The 19,246-nt window shown below is 34.1% G+C and overlaps 1 protein-coding gene across 3 annotated transcripts in view; it reads left to right on the forward strand.

The window, feature by feature from the left end:
• The window catches only part of ash1 (histone-lysine N-methyltransferase ash1), a 65,368-nt gene that overhangs the window by 29,007 nt on the left and 17,115 nt on the right, over positions 1-19,246 (forward strand). For 2 of the 3 annotated variants that reach the window (XM_068766598.1, XM_068766600.1), the window contains 3 exons: positions 11,587-11,769; positions 12,486-12,621; positions 13,314-19,176. In XM_068766598.1, the coding sequence (XP_068622699.1) occupies positions 11,587-11,769; positions 12,486-12,621; positions 13,314-19,176 (6,182 nt within the window). The remainder of the gene's footprint in view (positions 1-11,586; positions 11,770-12,485; positions 12,622-13,313; positions 19,177-19,246) is intronic. The other variant, XM_068766599.1, reaches the window with a different exon arrangement.

Here is a 19,246-nt window from a genome sequence, read left to right on the forward strand (position 1 = left end):
CATAAAACTAGTAGCGTTCCGCGTTCGTGGATCCAAATAACTGGAAACGCACGAAATCCGTGTTTAATGTAAGCAGATGGACGCCAATAAATTACTGCCTCGCATAAACTGCGCGCTGAATGTCGAAAGGTGTAAACCTGTCAGTCATTCGAGTACGGTGAAATTATTGGTGGGCGGTAGAGGAAATAGAAAATAGAAGTTTTTGCTGGGAACCTAGTTATAAACGTCAGTTCTCGGACTGCTAATTAATGGAAAAATAGGCCATCGACGTTACTACAAACTTACTTACTTAACTTTTACTTTTTAAATAATCTAATGACAAACTTAAATGCTCATACACATACGCGTATTGCCGATAACAGTGACTTATCCTCATTTATTCACTGCCATTGTTTTACATAATTTTAAATTAATTTTTTTTATATTTGTTCTCTGTTCACTCTGATAGCGCGAATGTAGACCTATCAACTGTTTATTTATTTCAAATAGGCACGCCAATAGTTATCATCATCATCATATCAGCCGATAGACGCCTACTACTGCTACTACTGCAAGGTATAGATCTCCCCCAATGATCGCCGCGGTGACCGTAAAATATTGACTGCGGGCAACTGTAATACATAATTTTAGTTTCATTTAACAAAGTATAGTACAAAGTTTGTTTATTGTAGGCGACCACAGCCCTGGACATAATTAAGCTAGCTCATGTATTAATGTTAATAACTAATAAAAATGTAACTCTTTTTATAACGTTAAACAAATTAAAAATCATAGGTGTTACATAAAATTTCTTTTAAACTAATAAAACTTGTAAAAATGTAATTCCAGATCGGTTGATTACAAAATTTCGAACTAAAGCCATTTGTTTTTAGATCCTTATCTGCCACCTCGAGTATCTGAAATGTAATAATTACTTTCGACCGCGTCTTTGAATATGATTTTTATTGTTCTGTATAAATCTACATTATTTTAAAATAATTGCTTTGTTGCCTAAAAAAAAAACTGATTTATATTCGTCGTTAATATAAAAAAACTATTAGTTTTATAACCAAGGAGCTGTTTTATTATTTTTTTATTAAACTTTTTCCTCATACTTGTAACGTTAAATAAATATAGCCAGCGTTAAGAATTATGTGCAATATCATTGAGTCGTGGGATACTTTGTCAATTGTAACATGTGCTTTGTTCGCGCATCAATCCAGTCATGAAGCAAACATGTCCTCGTGAACTTGGGATTAAACATATTTTTAAATAAGAAATCATTATGACAGGGCTATAGATGTAAAAATGTATAGAAATGAAATTATAGCTCACTTGTTGTCAATTAATGTAACCCTATCAAAAGTCAATGGTTACAGAAATGATAAAAAACGTAATGATAACAGTAAAAAAAGGTTTTTCAATATTCGGATTACTACAAATTAATGTTTATTATCGTTTAATATCTGTCCCTGCAGATTGTTCTGCCAGAAGTTATTCTCTGGTCGCATTTCAATATAAAAAATATATTAACGTAACATTTCAGAATGATTTCTACAGACGATTAAAAATAGTTTTAAAAGCTTTAAAGCTTTTTGCTGACAAATAGGCTATGCAATACTATGGGCTATGTAATTTAAATATATGGAAATGTAATCAATTTATTGGATGAAATATTTCAAATTGTTTTTATCTTTTTAGTTAGACATTTGAAATGTTGCTACTCAATTATTAGAAAAAATTATAGATAATTTAACTTGCTGACAAAATTGTTGATTTTGTCTTCCAATTACCCGAGGTTGCAGTGATCCTTGCATAATCTTTAAATCTATGACTAACTGCAATTCATCGTTGATAAAAAATTTAGACGTAATGTCATTATTTTGTGAATCCAATCAGATACACTTGCCCAAACAAATCTTCGTTAACTGAAATAAATTAATTTGTCTAGTCATTTGTCACAAAGTTATAGCTAACAATGAGCTCCACACATTCAAAACTAATGAGGTGAGTGAACTTGAGTCTCAGATCGTGGTCGTCAAATGTTTTTGTTGATTACCGCACCGCGCAAAAACGCCTTAGCCAACTCAGCCGCATAACTACTATTTTTTATCACAGTTTTTTTTACATAGTAGCATAGTCCTTACTGCGCATTTGTCCGCGTCTAATCAAATCATATTTAAAATTGGCATATTCTATTTCTGGTAATAGTTAAATGAAGGTTTATCATGTTCTTATGTAGGTATTGAACGCGGGCTTTTTCCTTGAATACATTTCTATATTCTCCTACGAAAACAAATATTCTTATCAAAGTAGAAGCAAAGCCATAGATTCTTTCATTATTTCTTCTAGAGCAAAAACTTTTTGGTGTGGTTTAGTGCTACCGAAACCCCTGTACCGCCTTAAGAAAATCGATCAGCACGCGTGGTGGGAGCCAAGGCAGTAAGAGATTGAACACCGTTGTCGCGGCATTATCTGCGTATTGAGGTAATAGAGCGGCCAATACTTTCTCCTCCTTCGCCGCTTGCACACCGTAGCCACGGTACAGCGGTTTCGGTAGCCCTATGTAAACGCTAGCTCTAGAATTTTCAAATTTCTGATAATAGTATTTGGTCGAGTCGTGTTCGTTCCTGACTATCAAATGGAAATGCTAAGCGCGTATGAAGTGGTATTACAAGCCGAGGGCCCTGTCAGAGTTGCATATGCCCAGCTTTCGCTTTAAGAGGTTCTAGGGCTTGACGTCTCTCATTTCGCTAAAAGAAATATTACAACGGCCCGCGGAAACTTCCGGCCAAGTCACTATGAAGAGCCTAAGCAGTTTCAGTAATTTGCCGACCGGCAAACAACATTTGTCAAGTATTAAAAACTCTAGATAATTAGTTTTTAAATTTTTAAGTGTATTTAAAAATCTTTAACTTACCATTCGGATAACGCTAATGAATATGAAAAGTATTGTTTGTTACATCCGCTTAATCTCAAAACAGATACTTTAAATATTTACGTTTGTCTATCCGCGTGTCCGACATGATCGTCGAAACTTTAAACGATCTGGATGAAACTTTGACAGTCAGGTGGCAGGAGGAATGAGCGAATATTTTGCAGATAAATAAACATGAGCGGAGGAGGTCTGTCTAAAGATAAATCCTCGAGTGACAGTGGTCGCTATGTGAACGGAAAAAACCATTTATAAAGATTAACTGTCGATATGTATCGTGAATATAAATGAATCGAGACAAAAACAAGATACGTCTGAGAAGAAATAATAAGAGACGTTCGACAGCCGCGATCGTCTAGCCCCATCGTCCTTGAGTGCAGAAATCCTTGATGAGTACAATCAACCGCCACCGGATAGCAGTGCGCGCCCAGGGCTGCCAATTAGTGCCGACTTTAGCGTGCGATTGCTTTTGTACACTCCGATGCATAAAACATTTTATAAACAACTCTGAACTTAGCTTTGATAACGTACGTGGACAATGCACAAGTAAACGCAAAAACATGTCGTAAATCTTTTTACAATAACTTACGTTACTTATAATTAATTTTTTCTTTATTGTAAGTCATTTCATGTATATCTGAAGCATTGTTAATTATAAAGTTTAGGACAAAATTTTATTTGTAATTTTGCCATAAGTTTTTCAGGTCTTCAACAATTTTAGATTCTTATTATGTTCTATTTTCCAAACATATAATTGACAAAAAATATTCATAAATATCGCCAAACTGTTCACACAATTTGTGTTATATTATTATTAAAACTAGGATACGTTTATATATACATTTATAATAATAGTACTTTGGACAAATTAAGCCATTAACAGTAAGGCAAATAAAAGCTTTTGTTCATTTATAGTGAAATATTCACAGAATTATTTTTATTAAGAATTTAATTTTTCTTAAGTAACCTATTGTGTTAAATATTATTCGAGTCAGAATAAAATATTCAATGTGTCTATAAACAAACACATTCCATCGATAATGAACATTATAAATAAAAATCCTTGAGAATATTAGATAGTTATAATAGTTTTTATATGATCTCGCTCACAGGCATTAAAAGAAAAACGATAAACGATTTGTGTGTTTGACTTGTGCAATGTTTCCTTAACGCCTATTTATATCAAATAAACTAACAATGTTATAAATGCAATAGCTATTGCGAGATGGTTGTACACACGCATAAATCGACATTCGCATAAATTGTCACATATATCAACCGAGGAAATATTCTTAAGCCACTTCGGAATTAATCATTTATTAAAAACAAAATTTTAAATGATGAATTTTGTCTTTGATGGTAGAAAGACAACTTACAGGCCATAAATTAACCCACTACGGATAGTTATAATATTATTTCTTTTATTCTGTTATTATTATTTCTTAATATTTATTGTATAACGTATATATATAACGAGGCTATAAGTGTAAAAGCCTTAAAAAGGAGATTGTATAACAGATTTATTGAGACACAATGAATGTATGGTACATCCGATTCAGAAATAGATGGATTCAGAAATAAATAAACCGTTATGATAATATAGAAGAACATCGTTTTCAAAACTCTGATTATTTTAACATTAATTATTGTTTACTATCAGTCCCTGTAGACTTTGTTCTGCAAGTTTTGGCCTGTCGCATGTCATTTGAAAAAAAAAACATTTAAAATATTTTGGAATGATCATCACTTTATACAGGTTGATTGGAAATAGGTATAAAAGCTTTAAAGTTTGACGCTGACAAATCTATGGTACATTCACCTCTTCAAAGCCTTTACATGCATAACTGATCACGCCCAATATGTTATGGTATTGTGAAAGAAATAAGCACCATGTTTTACTTATCAAAGATACAATTTTAAATTGTTGTCGGCATATTTATCGACGGTACTAAATTATATTCCGGTCACTGTAATTATGTTCGCTGGCATTTTGATGCTGCTCGTCTAGATAAAGGAATCGTGTCATGTTTGTGAAGTAGACATGAACAAATTAAACAAGCGCAAATATATTTAGCAAAAGGGATTAATTTTATAACGAGTATCGTATCTATGGCTGAGATCATAAGATCGGTTCCGATATGCGGTAGAATAGATTCGAACTGATTTTACACTATGAGCATGCTTTTGTACGTGCATAGTTATTAGGTTTGACTCTTTCTATATACAATGAAAGCAGTTTGAAAACGTACGAAGCCAAACAAAATTTTAATGTCTATATGATTATATCAAAGTCGTGTTTATTGTTAAGGGTTGAAACGCTTATTAATTAGTTTTAATTAAACGCTTGGTTATGGATGCATGTTTGACATGACAAGAGAGAAGCTAATTAAGGGTATCTATTTATGTACTTCAATAAGTGAGAAACCATGGTAATAAAACAACTCTCAGTAATAATAAGAATTATTACTTATTTTGTATAAGAATAATTGATCACGTACATATTGTCATTATTGGTGTCTTTATTACTACCACGCAGTATGTATACTAGTCGAAAAATAAATAAAAAAAAAGATGATAAAGTGTCCGCGCACAGCTGCCGTTATTTGAACTTATCGTCTCTATTCATTTCGTCATAACATATTTTAAGATCAGCCATGATACGAGATCAGTGAGAGACGTTCTATTAAGTATTGTTCTCGACATTTGCGTGGGGTCATTGACTTACAATCAAGTGTAAGACAGTACATTTTAAATTTAGTGGCAATAAACGTTGTTTCGTTACGTAATTGATAGATTTATTGATTATGACTAGTCAGTTATTTGGTGTTTTTTTTTTTTTGGTGGTCAGTTTATTATACCTCCTATTTAAGTTATTAAATTATATTCCTCAGATGTATTCATAAAAAGCGCTTTATAAACTTGTGCGTTTCCTATGACTTATAATACTTTTAATATATTTTTTATATCTGCTATCCTTTTATAGTAAACTATTTAACGAAATAGTATCCAGTAAATAAAAAAATACTACTGCATATATTCTATACATGCTTTCCTCCACCCGCTTCTAGAATTTAATAAAGGCCTCTTCAACCCCCATTAGATGAAATTTCCTAAAATCCATTATTAGCTAATCTCTACTCGGCTTATGAAATATTCCTACCAAATTTTTAAGTCAAAGCCAGAAATAACGCGATGAGTCCAGTACATATATGGAAATCTCTTTTTATATAGAAGATATATTAGATGTACAGATGTGTAAAACTAGCTTTACACGTCAATTATTGCAGTCAGATACAAATTGCAAAAGTTCGAGTTCGTTATAGCTCCATTGTGTAATTGTTTTTAAAGGCTTTTCAAATAATCCGGCGAATAAATAGAAAGCTCTTTCACGAGTCGCATTGACATGCAACGCTCTTATTCAGCGCGATGGTTCTCTGTGCCTTGTCAGATATAAATCTCCGTAGATCACGAGGTCGTTAATGTGATATTCGTGTCGGCGCCGTCTCCGATACATAGGTCCCGTTACTCCATTGTCGATTCGAATGCACGGCCCTCTCATATTTGTCCGTGCAACCGATTGTATGATTTAACTCCGCGCCTTCCACACGATATTGTTCCAATATCGGCAATCTGTTCCGCTTGCAGCCGTGTGTTATAGTCCCAGTTTTGCGAAATGCCGAACTGGTGGAATTTTAATATTTAGTTTGCTAAAATTATAATACCTATTCACTTATTATTGTGCAAACAGTTGTACAAATAACTCTGATTACGCATCGCAAATTAATTGAGAGTAGAACATTGAGAAGTGAAACTTAACGTGTCCTAGCGTAGCAAAACGATGTTGTATTCCGGCAGTACATACTTACAATAACTCCTAAAAGATGATAATGACCGCCAATCTGAAATGACTTCAGTTCAATTTCACACTTCGGTCTCGGAATTGAATTTATAAAGGATTTTTCAACAATAAATTAGTTTTACAAATATAAATAAAACAAACGTATAAAATTATTAATGTTCTTTATGGTGTTGGAAAGAGTTAGTTTTGACAATTGTAAAAAAAAAATAATATTATTCAACTAATTTGATTCCAACGGACAATCGACGATTCTTTTTAACAAAAATTTCGAACACATTTCGTTCGTCACGCAATTTAAGTTGTAGGGAAATCGTTTACATTGGCTTTGTCCTTGTATAGTCTTCCTCTAATATAGACCATAGAGAAATAGTAATGCGGTGAAACCTATGATCTGTGTTCCCAATTGAGTAATAAAGTTATTGTGACGGTGGCTACTTAAACTGTCTTTCACCGTGCTGTTCAAACACCACATGTTGTCTTGTTTCTGCGGGCTTTCCGCTACCAAGCGGCACTGCCCTGCTCATTGTGCGTCAACACATGTTAATTGAATGTTTGGGTAAAAAAATTAAATTCTTGTTAAACTATGTACTAATACAGATGGATATCTTAGGTTATACTTGAATTTTCTGTACAGACAAAACATTTAGTTTTCTATTTATTAATTTTCTAGTCCGGTCGTTATTACCATGAAATGTAACTTAGGTTGTACAAGCGAATGATCTAGCCACGATCTGAATTTATATTTTCTTTAAATATTCTTGTATGCATATTTAATAATAATAATAACGAATGAAAGATAATAAAGATACCTCAATCTTTAATATTACACTTAATGTAACTTATCGGAAACTTTTATATTCACACCTTTTCTGTTAGTCTCGAAGTTGTAATCGAAGATTTTTTTTGATGTGTCCATCGATCGTTAAGACTTAATAAAAGTTCGAATCCATTTGAATAATAAATGAGATATATTTTGGACTAAAGTGTTATTACCTGGTGTATATAATCAATAGAGCGAAAGGGAAACTACCCTTCCATAAGGGGTTGAGCAAGTGTCGCGTGGTTTATCAAGGTTTGCGTATCAAACGTGACCACCCCATGTTACTAGCGAGTACATTAACAATCGACTGTTTTAATGTTTCCTGGGAATTCGTCGCTACAACAGTAATAGAATTATTTTTACGATTTTAAGCTTTTGTATTTTTTCGTTTCCATTTGATAAATTATAAAAAGTTGATTAACTTTTCAATCATTGTTTACACGCAAGTTTTCACTATAATGAAAGAGCAGCCAGCTATCATAAGATTGGCGATGTGTATCGATTGTTGCGTAGACACAGCCCCCACTAGGTGGACGGACCGACGACTTAGTTAAGGTGGCGGGAAGCAGCTGTATATGCGGTCAGCGCATGGCCGATCATCGCAGCGGACTTTTCGGGAGGCTTATGCCTTGGAACGGGCGCCTATCGGCTGATACAATGTTGATGATGATCTGTACAACAACAGCAACAAGTTGAACAAGAAACATTGAACTCAATTGACTTGTAGGTATCTTCACTAGTCCTGTTTTACTGTGTACGGTCATTTATGCCGTTTTTTTTGCCTATTACAGTTGGCATAGTACCATGCGCACACTTTATATATAAAAGTGTCATAGGTTTTATTTTAGCCTAGAATTTAAAAGCGAGGGGCTTGATGTTATTGTCTAAAACAACTAGCAAAAGGGATCCATCGGTATTTGTTTAAAAGTCCTAAAACAAGTTGTTCTCATTTGCAGTTGTACAGACAGAACACAAGCCAAAAAATAAGTTAAGGATATAAAAAGTTCCAAGATATTAAAATTATTGTACAATAACATCTGCACAACCGTAGGCAAATATGTATGTGTATTGTAAACTAAACTAGCGTGCTTTAGTTTCATCCAAGATCTCCATAATATGTTGCCAAAACGAGTCTCAAGTTATTTTGGTCACATCGCACGCAGACAAGCACATAACTTCGACAAGCTAGTGATTGTAGGGAAAGTAGGCAATAAGAACACGTGGACAATCACCTATCCGCGGATCTGATCACGTCAAATCAATAACAGTATTCTTTATTACTTCTGCTCTGAATAAAGAAGATAACGTCAAGACGTTGCAAGACGAACAAGACTCGGTAACGAAAAAATTACTGAGCTGACTTAGTTTAAGGAAAACGCTCCAAGTATTTTATGTTCGACCATTTATAATCATTTGAACCTTTGTTTCTAAATTCTACTGTAGAAAATATTATATACACAGAAGTTTATTCGTTGTACAAGATCAATTTGCACATCAGATTTTGAGAACTTGAGGGAAAAGTAGCTTTAATATTATAGATAGGATATTGTGTTGAAAAGACATTTTTTAAAAAATTTAAGAAATACTACATTCTCTTAAGTCGCCAATCTTATGATATGTGGCTGCATGTTGATTGTTTGATTATTTAATGATGAATACTCGACATGATACGTCTCAATTCCGTTCGTAGTTCGCCCACGTTCCTGCATTGCTTTATGAAGTACTCGTAATCTTGCGGAGTTAGCTCAGACACTCTTACCGATCAAATATTCAGTCCATTTTGTATGCACAAGAAAAGCGATCCTTAATAAATTCTATTGATTTTTACTATTTGATACGCTATATGCTATTTGGGCCGGAACTCGTCTTGTTGAAAAATTAGGATAAGGAAAACTATGTGTGTGTGTCACTTTATTCCATAAGGTATTTTAAAGTAAATAGTCAAAACTACCTTTGCCAGGAAGAGGTAACTAATGCGCAGGCCGCTTCCAACTGGTCTTATTGAAAATCTTTGGTGGACGCCTACGTCCAGCTGTGGACGTCTAAAGGCTGAAATAATGTTGATGATAAATCAGAACTATTTATAGAATAAAAAGAAATAATAGGGTACGATAGGTACATCTACAATATGAATTATACTTTGTCTGCTCTATCTATAGCTGTTAGGGCACTGACTTCGGGAATGTATATTAAGAAATACAAACCTATATAGCACAAAAATTGAATTTGGTGTAAATTATAATAGTATTTGATTTATTACACTACTATGATTTTGGGGATTTATGTAACATTTTTTATTAATTGAGAGAGATAAGATTCAGTGTAAATAATATTAAAACTATAAGTTTTATTTGTGATTCTTTAAATCCATCAGTAAAATGATAAAACCAGTTTCGATACAGTTTATTACCGCTTTTAAATGTCTTTGCTTTCGTAATACGACCTATTTAGTAAGATCGACATGAGTATCAATTTATTTTATTACCCAAATTGACCTGTTTAGGTTTGTCCTTTGCTGCGACTTTTTTTGTTATCGATATAATAAAAATTAAAACAGGTAAGCGGTCCGACTCAGCGGCCTTGGTTGTAATGTGATGAATCTAAAAATCTTACGTTGCCCTGATTACTAAAAATTTTGCACTGTTTTAAATAAATAAATTTTATTACATTTAATGATTTTTTGACAATTGTAGTTTTTTTTTTAATTTTTCCGACATCATCAACATCAGTTGATAGATGATCACTGCAAAGTAAGGCCTTTTTAAAAACCCGCCACGAGAACAAGTTTTGCGCTGCCCTCTTCCAGCGACTTCCTGTGACCTTGGTTATGTAGTCGGTTCATCTAGTAGGAGACCCATGCCGCGTCTAGCCGGCTCGTGTGGTCACTCGAGAACCTTTAAGCTCTAATGGTTATCGGTCGCACTTGAGGTGTGCCCCGCCCACTGCCACTTCGGATGTTAAATTTTTCCTACGGTAATCAATTCCTCCCAATTCCTACGATGTACTAATTATTGAAATGTACTTTGAAGTTCCTTTATTGGTTTTGGAAAAGCCTTTGATTTGCTAAATATAGATGATAGACAAAATACTAGAAATGTTTTAAAAAATGTTTGAGCCTCGTAAAGTATTATATAACATTTACTGGTGTATACTTTAATACGGAATTTATGAGTGAGGCCTCCTATGTTTAGCAGTGGACGTCATACGTTTGAAATGATAGTGGTGATGTGATATTCATAAGTTTAACAACAGAGGAAACATGCTATGCAGTTAAACATTTATTCAGAGTACAGATATTTTGCTAAAAAATTTACATTATGCTTTGCATACATTAATTAATAATTATAAGACCAAACACATTCAAAAGGATTTCTGCATAATTTTTTCTCAACTTAATACAGTCACAAAAGGCGACAAAATTGTATATTTTAGCGCGTTTAATTTGGCCACTCTGCGACTACAGGAAAGGAGCATGGAAAATTAAAAGTTTTTCTTATATACGAATATTTCTTTTCATTTTGAACTTATTTATTTTTCGTATTAATTCTGTAACCAATTTTAAAGTGTACTTTAAAGAATTTTCTTTCGAGTTTTGTAAAGTATGTAAAAAAAATAATTACAGTAACACAAAAGGCATTGCAATCACAAATGATGTTATTGTTTGTGAGCTGTCATTGGCTTATTTTTGTACTTGACCACACACTGAAAGCGCTTTTTCCTGATACTACTGCCATGTTTGTTCCATTGGAGGTAAATAATTCGCCAGTAAATATATATTAATTTTAAGGCTCCTTTTTGATAATGTGATAAATAAAAAACCGATGTTTGTGAAGACAATAAAATTTTCTATTCTTTTGGAATACTTCGTTTAACAGAGTAATAAATTAATTTGCACATTTAACCGGCAGATACTATTTTATTTAAAACTTAGACATTTAAATAAATGTTTTTAAAATCAATATGTGTTTATACCGTTAATGTTGATTGTTTCAGTTTTCGTCGCCAGCGGCCGAGAGTGCGGTGTGCAGCAGCACGTCGTCGTCAACGTCGTCGTCCTCTTCGTCGTCGTCATCGTCCTCGTCTTCGTCGGACTCTGACAGCGCGGAGGCCGTGGGCTCTGCTCACGCCTCGGCTGACGATTCGAGCGCGGCCCTCGCTGCTGCCTGTCAGCTGCAGGTATTATTGAAATATACACAATGAAAGTCGGGTACTTTGTTTCATTCAATAAACATAAACATAATAACATTATCTTATTTTTGGTCGCTTTCTCGTGATTGTAGGCAATGGCTAAATGTTTGATACATTACATTACAAGAAGAAGAACTGGTTGGAGCAAAAATATATCTTATAGTTTAGCATTTTTAAGGTGATGAGTGTTAACGCTATGTAAACACAATTTTTTGTAAAGGCGCGTTGCATCACGCAATGAACGTCACGCTTAGCAACTCACTATCTGGTATAAAAAACTCTCAGTAGTTGATTAGTTGAAAATTTGTTTGCTATGATATCACCACTGCCGTTAGTAAAGAGGACGCGTTTAATAGTTTTACAAATGGTGGAGTCAAGCTTTCTTTCATCAGGGAACAGAAATAGGTTCGTATTCACAATAATGATGATTATAAAATAAATTCCCTGTAATCGGTATGCCAAAGTAATGGGTCAATTTTTAAAGGATTATGCAAGCTCTTTTTCGAGATCAGTGTGGACATAACGGGGCAGCAAGTCCTATTGATGAGTTTAAAATATTATATAAGAACTTACAAGAAATTGTGTAGTTTCGTTGTTATTAAGTATAGCAAATATTTACAATTTTTTGGGGCCTTAGATAATAATTAATATATAGTAATAAATATTAGTGGTTTATTTTGAAATCAAAACTTAAAATATTTTAGGTAATAGACGATGCGGACCTTGCGGAACTATTTCCGGAACAAAGCGCGAGCGCGCCGGCGCAACAACCCAATTTCAATAGTTTCCCCGTGCACAGCGCATCGCCTGTTAACGACAATAAATGCATCGCCGATAATGGTAAGACTAAGCTCTACATTAACAGTTAGTTCCCTCTCAAGTGTTGAAGAAATAAAATGCTCATGAAATATTAAGCCAACTTTAACTTTTGTGGTCTTGTTACCGTTTATTACATCTATAAGTTAATAATACTCGGAGCAGTTTATTTTATATAGTTAAGTTATGATACCACTCATGCATGCATTAATGCACTTCCGTGTAGCAGTCATATTCAAGACATTCGTACAACTTTTCTTGTAATAAATTCATGAGAAACATTTTTTGATACATATATATTTTGCTGCCTAGGACAATGTTGTAAATAGGAATTGTTAAACATGTTATTGTGAACCTTGAACATCAAGGACATCCTTCCCGCACGATCAGCACTGAGATTAGTACGACAACATTTGAACTTATTTAACCAGTTGTTAATAGTAGCACGAGATTGAGCTTTATCACCAAAAGCAAACGAAGTATATGCTACTTTCTTGCCGGCTGTAACTGCAACGTATGTCGTATAAAATCAAACAATAAAAATTCAAATGTTCATTTTTTTTAAAATCTGGCCGGTATTAAAATTTTTGGTGTCACTCATTTATTTTCTAATATCATCTTTTATTTTCTAAATATTTAAGTCAGAAACTTTAGTGCTATATTATACTATGCATTTGTAAATTTTATCTTATTTAAAAAAAAAACCTTAATTTCAGCAGATGGGTCGAGTAGTGAGATGGAACTTTCACCTCAATTGGTAACAGCTGCAATCCAAAGGGCGACAGCTGATTCTTCTGGATCTGAAAACGAAGGTTCACATTCCGATGCAGTAAATCAAAGCACAACACACTACGCTTCCAGTTTATTACAACAATTTGTTGCTCAAACACAACTCCTGAGCAGCACTGCCCCTTTGAATACTATTAATACAAGTTCAACATCATCAATGACATGTGGGCTTAGCCCTAGTCCTATAGAGAACGTTGGTTCCATTAGCGACTGTGTTTTGGGACAAATAAATAATATACCTGAAGTAACATCCATTGGTTCTAATTTTTTAAATACCAATTCTCAGCATCTTAGTCCACAAAGAACAGAAGAACTTACACAGATTAATAAAGATCTCGAGGAAATAACATCAGTTACAGAATCTGTAGAGCTATCTCTCCCTAATCCTCCTAGTCTTGATGATTGTGTTGATAACAATGACTTCATGAGTCTAGATATAACACCAGGGGGATCGGAAATAGATAGCGCCAACGATTTGTTAAAAGCATCGCCGATTACCATAGTTAATTCTGATATAAACCAGTTAGATACACAAAAGTTAGACACAATCAGTACAAATTCTGTTGAATCTCAAGAAGATGTTAAAAACATTATTGTCGAATCAAGGAGAAAGAGAGGGCGACCTCGTAAAGTTAGAAAAGTCAATGATTTTGATAGTAAAGCCGATGAATCTCAAAAGGAAGATAAATCTGTTGTAAATGTATTGAATGACTTTCACAATAACAACGAACCGCCTAACGTCTCACCAGATTCAGGAATATTGTCTAATCACAATTCACCTACTCATTCCCCTTTACGACGCCACGACTTAGATGATAGTCATGGACGGTTAAGTCGAAGATCTATTCAAAAAGAAAACAGCGCACTCGAGAGAGAAAACATGCGATCAAAGTCAAAAAGTAGAAGTAGAACTCATAATTTGTCCGACTCGAGTGACTGTGATTTTCACAAGAAAAGATTAGAGAATGAGATAAAACAAATAAAAACTGAGGCTCCGTCACCAATACCTTTAAAACAGGAACCGAATAAATTTGATAAGAACAAAAGATCTGATCATAAATTAGATATTGCCGCCCTAGATAGAATGCTGTATGCAACGGATAGAGTACTTTATCCACCTAGAAAGAAAACTGGTCGCAAACCGCAAAGTAAAGCCAAGGTAACCAAAAATTTACCCAAAACATTGAAAGATAAAAATCAATATGACTCCGGAGATAGTGATGAAGATTCCTTACCATCTAATAGGTCTGTGTTATCAGGAGTATATGCAAAAAGAAAAGAACTTAACAGTAAGTTGTCTAATTTACCGAAGAAAACTAGTAAATCTTCTACAAATACTTGGCGGGACAATCAAAGTGAAAATGAAGCAGTAGCTGATGATCCATTGGATCCAACATGGAAGCAAATAGATCTGAATCCCAAATATAAAGATATTCTTTCTGGGTACAAAAGTGATCATGAATTCAAACCGTACAAAAGTTGTAGTAGGCTTATTGAGTCAGGCTATAAAAGTGACTATGGATGTAGATCAGGATACAAAAGTGATTGTTATCGCTCTGGTTACAAAAGTGATCACAAATCCGGATATAAAAGCGACAAGTCGGGTTACAAAACAGATTATAGTGTAAGGAGTATGAGAAGACGAATGAAAAAATTGAAAAAAACTAGATCCGTCCGAGACAGATCTTACTACAAAAATCAGAAACATTTTGTTTCAGACCAAGAAATTCTCTTATTGACAAACAAAACGTTCAGCAGTCTTACTTTAGGCCATAGTTCAAGCGACTCTGAATGCGAAAGTTATTTGCGTAAGCCAAATGCAAGTCCAAAATATGTCAGTGTTTGTACAAAATACCCATTACTCTCTAAGTACGTTTATGGGTTTTCGAAAATGAATCCTAAACACATCTTGCGGCCTAACGCCTCTGATCCATTTGCACCAGGCCCTGTATTCAGTGGATTACAACGTCCTCTAACTACTTACAACATATTTAAAGTCAGTCATAACAATAACAACACTTTAGTAAAATCGCCAAACAAAGCCACATATGTTGGTAGTTCATTACCTTCCTTAAAACCTTCATTTACTCATAAATTTGGAACTTCGCCAATCACCACAATAAACAAAACTACTGGGAGAAAAGATATTGATGTTATGAAACATATTTCAAGGACATTGTCACCTAAAGGTCGTAAGCATGTTAAATCTGCAAGCATGCTATACCCTGCACACACACAAAAAGAAACCATTCTTAAACCACTTCCGAGTATTTTTGAGAAAGCAAAAAATAGTTATATACCAAATAAATCTTTGTCGAGGAATGTATTTTTAAATTTGAAAAAACCTCACTTAAAACCATCTTTCCACGTAAAGAAACACAGAAGAACTGTTGTCCTTGCTCCTCCGAAAATCAATTTAAAACCTTCTGAGAGACCTTCGCGGGTCGCGATCAAAACTGAAAACAGACATCATAGACACAGGAGTAAGAGGCGCCATCGATCGAGATCAGTATCACGATGTCGAGATTCTTATACTAATAGGAATATCGATTCAGTTGATCAAAAATTTAGTCAAGATATGGATTCATTAATAGGAAATTTTATAAAGTTGTGCCAAATTGCGCCAAAATTAATAACAAACATCACTCAATCTCAACCAAGATCGTCAGATAAACCTTCTTCTGAACCTCTACCATCAAAAGTGGTAAAAAGAGCATCAAAGAAGCGAAAAACGTCCGATAATCAAGAAATTATAATTCCAACTTCCAAAAGAAGACACAAAAAACAGTTGACAGAATCACAAAATAAAGGAAAGGACACTAATGAACATAAACTACCATTAAAGAAGAGACATTATCATATTAATTCATCAACCAGCAATTCTCTCAGTTTAAGTTTAGTGACATCTGAATTTGATGAAAATTCAAAAAATGGAATTGGCACTGAAAAGTTCTTGTGTACAGAGACTGATTGTTTAGGTGAAGCACAAAATAATATTTCCCCTGAGATTCCAAAGGCAAAATCTAACAATGAAAAAAGCAAAAAAGGTAATGAAAATTTTAAAGCAATTCAATCAAGCAACATTCAAGAAACTAAAAATCAAAATAAAACAGACGATAATACTTCCAAAACATCCAAAGTAAATGTATGTACGGCCACAGAAAACATTGATATTCAAAAAAATGAAGTAAATCTGAATGTACCAAAAGCTAACACTATTGATATAGCTCGAGATGAATCTTCTATAAAGAAATCAGATAAAGACACAATACATAAACTAAATGACACAGAAAAGGTGTGTATAAAGTCTAAAGAGACTGATGTTAAAGTAGTATCATCGAAACAAGAATCTTCTAATAAAACATCCCCTAGGTCTGAGGTTAAATCTTCGCCAATAAGAAATTGTGCCCCAATTGTCACGCCCAAAAAACGTCATAGACTAGAAGCTGACAAAGCAGCTTCTCATTCTAGTTTAGATCAAGTCGTTCAATCTTTATCTAGGAAATTATCCGAGGACATATTCACTAATTCTAACAATTGTAAAGATGTAAATCAGAATAATGCGAAAGAAGAGGAGAAAAATACCGAACACGCCAATGATGGTCAAAACAACTCCGTCGTGCCTAGTGTAACAACGTCAATCGATCCTCTAAAAAGCATGTCGGCCCGTTCTTTATACAAAAGTTCAATTCTACCTTCGCAAAAATCTGAAATAATGACGAGAAAAAAGAATCGTTTAGAGGGTTTGACAAGCAATTTGGTTTCAAAAATTAATCCCAGTGCAGCTACAAAGGTCTTAGATACATTGTTAAATAATAACATAAGAAAGTCCATTGAATCGCGTATTTTAGAAAAAGAGAAAAATATTACAGAATGTACCAACAAAATGACGGATGACAAACCTAAGACTAAAGAATCTACTCTTATAAACACAAGGGCCACTGTTATCAAGTCGCCTGTTTCTAAAGGTAAAACTATAGATGCTAAAAAGTTTAAAGTGGCCGATATAACAACTGAAACCACTGTTGTTGTAAATGTTGATAAACCGACAGGTATTTTTGAACCATCAATAGATTTAGAGGATCAAATTCCTAAATCTTCTATATGCGTCAATAGTGTTATGGTCGAAGCGAGTAAAGCCAAATGTAAGACAAAGGCTAGTGATACAAAAACTACTGATGTTTTATTAGATCCTATTGACACAGAGGCGGAAATCCCTCTTGCATTAATATCAGAAACCCCGGACCCTATTATTCGACCAAAAAGAGGTGAATCCATAGCAGCTGTAATATCTGACAAAATTCAAGAAAATGCAAGCGGTCATAACTTACGACAGACGAAAAGAAATTTAAGCACCGACAATGATGAAACCAATGATAAGAAGAAAAAGAAAACTTCAAACAATATTATTAAAGAAAGTAAATTAGTTTTACCCGCAAAGGTATTGATTCCGAAAATTCAAACTGAAAAATTATTGGCTAGTGCTATCATGAAAAAAATTAATGCTCTTCCAACAAAGAAGTCCGAAACGAACAATGCTGTTGATAGTAAGACCATTGAAGCTTCTAAGAAAAAAGCAAGGAGAAGAAAAGCAATTAATAGAACCGGTTTTCCAAGTATTAAAAAGAAAAAGAAGAAAATTGAGCCTCTCAATACTTTGAATAATCAATCTGATAGTAATTGTACTTCTGGTAATGAAAACTCTGCTTTTGAAAGAGTTCCGAAGGATGGCGAAGCTATGAGTAGTTTCTTAAAACGCACAACAAGCAGAAAACCTGAACTTAAAGTGGTGTTAAATAAAGATGAATGCCCTAAGCAAGGACGATTAACTGTAGTTGCTTTAGAAAAATTGCAAGGCAAGGAAGTTATTACAGAAAATGCAAATAATAAACTGGTCAATATTTCTGAAAGGATAGTAAATGAGAAAAAACCTGTAAATTCTATTCTGCGAGCACCGGCATTACAATTAAAACAAACAAGAAATGACAAGGAACTGAAGAAGCATATTAATAAATGGGAAGTGTTGAGCGAGACAGATAGCATACCATCGTTAACCAGCTCACTTAGCAATGATCCAGAGGACAGTATTCCTTTAAGTTTACTAAACTTGAGGCCTCATAAGCCAGTCAGCCGATTAGATAATAATTTAGAAAGACTTAAAAGAAAAACACGCGCAATCTCACCTTCAAATGAGTTAGAAGAAATCTTTTCAAAGAGAAAAGTTGTTGAAAATGTTACTAGACCCGCTCTTAGACCAAAGTCAAGTTTGGCGATCCTATACCCCAGTGAAAGAAGATTAACGAGAAGTTCAGATAACCCATACGAAGACAGACGAAGTAAGGTAAAACGAGATTTAAAGAAACCTACACCAGACATTAGCATTGAGAAGTCTAGTAACAAACCTAAAAATGTAACCGTTAGAAGAAAATCGAGATCGTGTCAGGTTACAAAGAAACAAATCGAAGTACATTCTAGTTCGCGCGAAAGCTCATTAGAAACCATTATTAGTCGTAAAACTGTATCCAAGTCTCGTGAGCCATCGATCGATACTCTTCAAGACAACGATGAAAATGAACCGTTGCCGTTAAATGAAAAAGAGATTGATTTCGAGAAAAGTATAGATGTCTTATCCAAAAGCATTATCTGTAAAAAACGAGTGGCGTCTTCAAGAGATGACAGTCCGGCCAGTAGCGTGGACAACCGGGAGAAACCCGTCGTGTCGAAGAGGAATCCACGTTTGAGGAAAAAGTTTTTAGCAGCTGGCCTGTTTTCCGAATATTACAAAGAAGAGTGAGTGTTTTGACATATCAGTATTTTTACATAAAATTGTATATGAACCTTAGTTTAAACATACATTTTG

The sequence above is a fragment of the Battus philenor genome, unplaced genomic scaffold (genome assembly GCF_028537555.1).
Source record: "Battus philenor isolate CCGP_79_NKW_IND1 unplaced genomic scaffold, ilBatPhil1.0.hap1 SCAF_21, whole genome shotgun sequence".
NCBI classification, from domain to species: domain Eukaryota; kingdom Metazoa; phylum Arthropoda; class Insecta; order Lepidoptera; family Papilionidae; genus Battus; species Battus philenor.